The following is a 6724-nucleotide window of genomic DNA, read 5'->3' on the forward strand; positions in this document are numbered from 1 at the left end:
AAAAAAGAGAAGCGAAACGAGAAACATTTTACTTTTTAAATAATTAAATAAAAAAAAAAAAAAAATAATAATAATAATCATCATCATCATCATATCCATATACTGTTCGAAAACAAGCGAGCAAAAAAAAAAAAGAACAAGAAAAGACAATACAAAAATTACAAACGTTGACATAAATTTGATAATGATTAAATTTTAGATTATTTTCTTAAAAAAAAATATATATATATATATATATACATATATATCATAAAGGATACGTTTGTGGTGGTGTTAAATATTGAGCGTGGCTTTGAAGAAGCGTGCCATTCAAGGACGCCTCTCTGAGATTGCTCCAGGGCTTCCAAAGGGCCAAGTGAAGCTCCCTTATGCTGACACCCCACATAGCCTGTAGTGAGTACTCAACCTGACTGGATACCTCGCACTCAACTTCTGAAACAGAAGAAAAGAAATTCTTCGTTACCATTTGTTATTCTCTTTTTATTTTCCTCCTTATTTTCTCTCTCTCTCTCTCTCTCTCTCTGTCTGTCTCTTTCCCACTCCTTCACCCTCTCCCACCCTCACTGTAATTTTTTTTTCTTCTCTCATTTGTTGTTTTCCTTTTTTCTTTTTTTTTACTTTTGTTTTGTCTCTTTCCTTCTTTGATTTTTCTGCCTTTTGTATTTTTCTTTTCTGTTCTTTTTTGTTCTGTTCTTTTTTCTTTTCTTTTCTTTTCTTTTCTTTACTTTTTTTTTTTTTACTTCTCTGTCTCTCTTCTCTTTTTTTCTCTAGACAATTATAAAAACTAGGACGGGTTTTTCTTTTTTTTTTTTTTTTTTTTTGTTAGAACAATTTCACGTTCTGATCTAAGACACGTTATCACGAATAAAGTTTCAAGCTAGGTCAGCTGTTTTACTTTGTGAATTATAGTTCTTCGATAGAGTATCTTAAAATTGATCGAGAGTAATATTTTCGTTAGGATTTTAATAATTAAAAAGATATTTTATCGTATTGGTACCCCATAACTTTTATTAAGATATAATTTTGGTTAAAAAGATGTTATAAGGAAAAAAAAGAAAAAACAATATTGTCGTGATAATAATCGTAATAATATTATGATAACGTTATTATATAATTATTAATTGAAATTCTTTGTCAATCAAATCGTTTTGTATTCCAGATGATATCTATAGTTATTTTCACATTTCGTTTTTATTTATTACGATGTTGTTTTATTAAATCATGCGATCGTGCTATCCTCGTTTTATTTTTATATAAACACAGTTTATAGTATATAATTGTATTTTACAGTGTTGATAATTTTTATTTAATCAAGTTTATTGTTTATTTTGTTCCTTATCAAAAAGGACACCCAGTATGAATTTATTTCCTTTATTATTGCATTACGATAATAATTACAATATCATAATTATAGATAATTATTATAATTGTATATCATTATAATGATATTATATCAATATTATAAATAATGTTGTTATGATGATAACTTATCCAACTCCTATGCCAATAGTTCGATCTGTAATATTTTTCTAACACACGCAAACATGCACACACGCACGCACGCGCGCGTGCACACACTCAAACACACGATTTTTAATAAATAAAAAAAAATTATTATAAATACATAACAGGTAATTACAATGTAGGCGATAGAAATTTGTTCATACCTTTATATAAAGTTAAAATCATAGTGTTATATCTATAAAAAAAAATAAAAAAAAAATCAATCATTTATATAAAAAAAAAAAAAACCTAGATCACTTTTGCAATTATGTCACCAATAAAATTTCACGGAAACAATGGAAACTCTAAAAAAAAAACTAAAAATGTTTGCAATAAAAAAAAAAAAGAAATTAATTTCTCTTCGCTAAAAGTCATTCGAGATACTAGGAATAAAAAAAAAAAAAAGAAAAAAAAATTATTCGAGACTAATTACAATGTCACATTGTTCGTTATAAATACTAGTCGAAGTAACAATTACGATATTATATTGTTCAATATAAATACTAAATTGCAGCCACAATGGAGATGACAAAATCTTTTCAACCCTCTATCTGAAGTTTTAGATCGATGGTTTTTTAATATTAACACAAACAATAATTCCTCCACTTATATATATATATATATATATATATATATATATATATATATATATATATATATATATATATATAAAAGAAAAAAGAGAGAGAGAAAAAAAGAAAAAAAAGAAATAGAAAAGGAAAAGAATTAATTTCTCTCTTATAAAAGTTATTCAAGGCACTTAGAATAAACGAATATAACGAATCTTGAATAAACTACGCGAAATTGATTACAACATTATATTGTTTATTATAAATACATACATGGATAGCCACGAAATTGGGAAGACATTAATTAAATTTATCACAGATGAACAATTATCGCGTATTATCAACGCGATATATATTGTTCGTTCGTTTTTTTTTTTAATATATTTTTTAGGGGATTTTTTGTTTTGTTTTGTTTTTTTTTTGTTTATTGATCATTTTACGTACCCTTCGTGGCATTGTCATTCGATGTTTTCTTTAGTTTTCCATAGTCTTGGATTTAATCCGTCTTCCTTTATATGCATTCCCTTTTATCTTCATTATCCAAGTGCCTTTAAAGAAATACAATCACACGTGAGTAGAAGCTACCATGCTTATAATATACTCACTAATCACACATGGTTAAGGACTTCTAATGTCGATCGATCATCGCGTTATCGATGTCTCGTGAATTTTTGACGAAACGTTCTAACGACAGAGTTTTTAGCTAAAACGTTCAACGTTTTACGATTTGACTTCTCCTTGAAACTTCGTTATATTGAATATACCAAAAATGTTTGGATAATTACGCATCACGATCTTGAAATTTTTATTTCAAGTTTTTCCAAAAATTATTCGATCGGTGAACGAAATTTTCTAAGCAAAAAAGAAAAAGAAAAAAAATATTCATTCGAATGCTCTGCCTGAAGTTAAAAACCCATAATAGTCTTTTGATTTGAATACGAAAAATCATTTCTTTTTTTATTAAAGAGAAAAAAAAATTAAAATTAAAATTAAAAAGAAAAGAAAACAACTTCGTCGTCACAGAAAAGAAAACAACCTCAATCATCTGTCGCCTTTTATCGGTTTTTTTTTTTTATTTTTTATTTTTATTATTTATTTTTGTTTTTCTGATTGTAAAACTACACTCTCGCTCCCTTCCACCCTAGAAAACTTTTAATCACACCGGATATAAGAAAATAATTATGTCGTACTGACGAATTCTTGTTTTTGTCTTTCTTTCTCTTTATTTTCTTCATCTCTTTTCTTTTCTTTTTTTTTTTTTCTTTAACTTCGTAGAATCTTCTTTTTCTTTTTTTTTTCCTTTCTTCCTTTATCGTTTGCTTTTTACCAAAGGAAGATTAAAATATCATACGTAGGAGTTATTTGCATAAATAGTTGTTTCGAGGTCGATAAACGATTAGTTATCTTTCCGCATTATTATACGTATGTAAATCTTTTGTTCTTTTTAATTATCTCTTCGTTTCGATCTATCGTCGAGGCTAAAGGAAAAAAAGAAAAATAAAAAAAGAAGATAATAGAAAAAGTCATTAAAAAAAAGAAGATAATGGTCATTTAAAAAATAAAAGAAAAAAAAAAAACAATTTGCATATAATTATGGTCTATTGCATAGAATTTGTTACTAATAAATAACAAGTACATTCAAAATATTGACTTCTCAGATTTCTACAATGCAATTACAATTTTTCTTTTACGTGTATACGTATATACGTATATAAATCTTTTTATTTTATTTTATTTTTTTTTTTTTTTTCTAATTTATTATTATTATTATCGTTGTCATCAAAAAATGAAAAAGAAATTGTTTACATTGAATTGCACAAAAGTACAAAAAACAAAAAAAGAAATCAATTATTAAAAATACAAACGATCGATAAATTTCGTTTCTTTTTCTAAATCTTCATTTTTATTCCTTTCTAGACTGTTAATCTTTTCTATGATAAAAATGTTAACAGTTCCTTTCCTTATTTACGATTCTAAGGAATCACTTTTGCAATTCTAAATATTAATCATTCCTGTCCCTCTTTATTTTTCCTTTCTTTATATTATTTTGTTTTCTTTTTAGCTTCATCAGTATGATCTTCATTCCGCTATACAAAGTTCAAGATTATTCAAGAACTTACAAAGTAAACTTTCGTATTTTAAACGTATATTACATTATAATATTTCTTTTTTCCTCTGATAATAATTAGCATGTGACCGTAGACGATTAGACAAGCAATACGCTTTCGAAGAACGAAAACAATAAAATGCACAAAACAAAGAAAATGAAATAAAATAAAGACAAAAAAATATATATATATATATATAAATGAAAAAGAAGAAGAAAATGACTAAAGTATAAAGAATAAAAAAAAAAAAGAAAAAATATATAAAAAGATAAAAGAAAAGATAAAGAATAAAAGAAAACGAAGGAGGTAAAAGAATTCAATAAAAAAAAAAAAAATAATAATAATAATAATAATAAAAAGAAAGAAAGAAAGAAAGAAAGAGAAAACATGAATCACACATTCTCACAATAATTACATTCTTCGTAGTCTGACGTGTTAAAATTGTCATAATTCATTTTGAGTGATTCATAGAACGTATAAATATATGGAGAAAAAGAATAAAAAAAAGAAAGAGAGGGAGAGAGAGAGAGAGAGAGAGAGAGAGAGAGAGAGAGAGAGAGACAGAGAGAAATTATCATGACATTAATGCAGAATATTCCATATATGGATCAACATTATTTACATATTTCAGCATTGACACAATTTAACACAATAAGACAATAAGAAATTTTAATTTAAAATTAACTAACAGGATTGAACAAATTAGTTTTTTAAAACTGGAATTTGTATTCATTACTATATACATACATAAAAAAAAAAAGAAATAAAAAAGAGAGAAATATAATGAGACATCGATATTAATCGTTGCAGTTATATGCAATTATATGCATGCGTGCACACACACACACATATTTCAGTATTTTCTGTGATTCAGAGCGTATATATATATATTTATATATATATATATATTTATATATATATATATAAAATATCAGTGAGTATGTTATAATAAGTTAAGTACGAACTTAACGAACATATAGCTTCTACTTAAGGGTAATCGAATCTATTCAAAGGACCAATTTCGAATCGATAAAAGCACAGATAACGTAAAGAAATAATAAATAGTATAATATAATATATTTTTACATTTTTTTTCTTTCATCCTCTTCTCTTCACACTTTTCGAAGAGAGAATTCGTTGAATAATTTTTATTTATTCATTTATTCGTTTTTTTTCTTTTTTACATATTTAAAAAAAAAAAAGAAAAAAGAAAGAAAGAAATATAATATGCAAAAAAGTACGCACTATATTGTTATTTAATTCAATGTAAAACTCAGTATTTTCTTTTTTACGATTTCATTGGTTCAGTTTAATTTTCTTCTTTTTTCTTTTTCTTTTTCGTTTCCAAGATTATCGTCCTCATGATATTTTCTTCAAAAGTTCGAGGAATTTTTGATGATAGACGTTCTCCGGACCTATTCATTTGCGATAGCACGATGAATCGGAAAGAAAAAGAATAAGAATAAGAAAAAAAAAAAAAAAAGAAAGAAAGAAACAGAATAGTGAGCGAGTTCATACAAGGCTACGGACGAGAATTACATCACGATATATATTCGAAAAATACATTTTTTAACCCAGTTCTAACTTAGATAATACATTATCATTAAAAATATACACAATTGTAAATTTATAGTCGTTTAACGATCAAAATAAAACAAAATCAAAAAGAAAAAAAACAGAGATTGCTTAACAGATTAGTCGTATCTATTCGTTCGCTATTTTGATTGGTCGTTTGCTATCTTGAAAGATAATTTTCAACTTTATAATCTTGAAATGATCATAATCGAACATTTATGAATTAAAAAAAAAAAAAAAAATGATATATTCGATAGGATGATCGTAATTATTTGAAGAAAAATAAAAAAGAAGAAAAAACAAATCAAATCAAATCAAATCAAATCAAATTTGTATGACCGATAAAATTTCGAAATATCCATTTACATTTTAAATAATCAATAGGAAATAATTTTACGGCGCAATTTGAATCTTGGTTAAGAAAAAAGAAAAAAGAAAGAAAAAAGAAAACGAAGAAAGAAGAAAAGAAAAAAGAAAATACGTAATGTAAAAGTAAATAAAGTTACATAATTTCTGCTAGATAAATTACATGTTTGTAATTAGTTGGGATACGAGTTGTTAGTTCGTAGAAAATCAAGTTTGTCGAGATGACATTTGAAACCAGATTCGGCCGTTCACACAACATTGCTTGAATATTATGCTAATGTCCACATATATCGATACCATTATATATAAGAGATAGGAAGAGATAGACAGAGAAAAAGGGAGAGAGAGAGAGAGACGACATATGTCTATAAATATTTTATTTACAACGAAATTTAATATTTACGCATACGGATCTATGAACAGAAGACCTGGATATTAAAAAAAAAAAAAGCGATAACTTCTTTTCTCGATTACAAATCGCTTCGTGTTGTTTTCCATCGAATAAAAAAAAATAAAATAAAATAAAATAAAATAATAATTACAAATCAAAGAGAAAAACAGAAAAGAAAAGAAACAACATAATATATAAAGTAAGTAATATAT

The 6724-nt window shown here is 25.5% G+C and overlaps 1 protein-coding gene across 6 annotated transcripts in view; it reads right to left on the minus strand.

Annotated features, from left to right (window-relative positions):
• The window catches only part of LOC127067617 (cell growth regulator with RING finger domain protein 1-like), a 36919-nt gene that overhangs the window by 8325 nt on the left and 21870 nt on the right, over positions 1 to 6724 (minus strand). For all 6 annotated transcript variants that reach the window (XM_051002790.1, XM_051002789.1, XM_051002791.1 and 3 more), the window contains exon 4: positions 261 to 432. In XM_051002790.1, the coding sequence (XP_050858747.1) occupies positions 261 to 432 (172 nt within the window). The remainder of the gene's footprint in view (positions 1 to 260; positions 433 to 6724) is intronic.

The sequence above is a fragment of the Vespula vulgaris genome, chromosome 11 (genome assembly GCF_905475345.1).
Source record: "Vespula vulgaris chromosome 11, iyVesVulg1.1, whole genome shotgun sequence".
In the NCBI taxonomy this organism is placed as follows: Eukaryota; Metazoa; Arthropoda; class Insecta; order Hymenoptera; family Vespidae; genus Vespula; species Vespula vulgaris.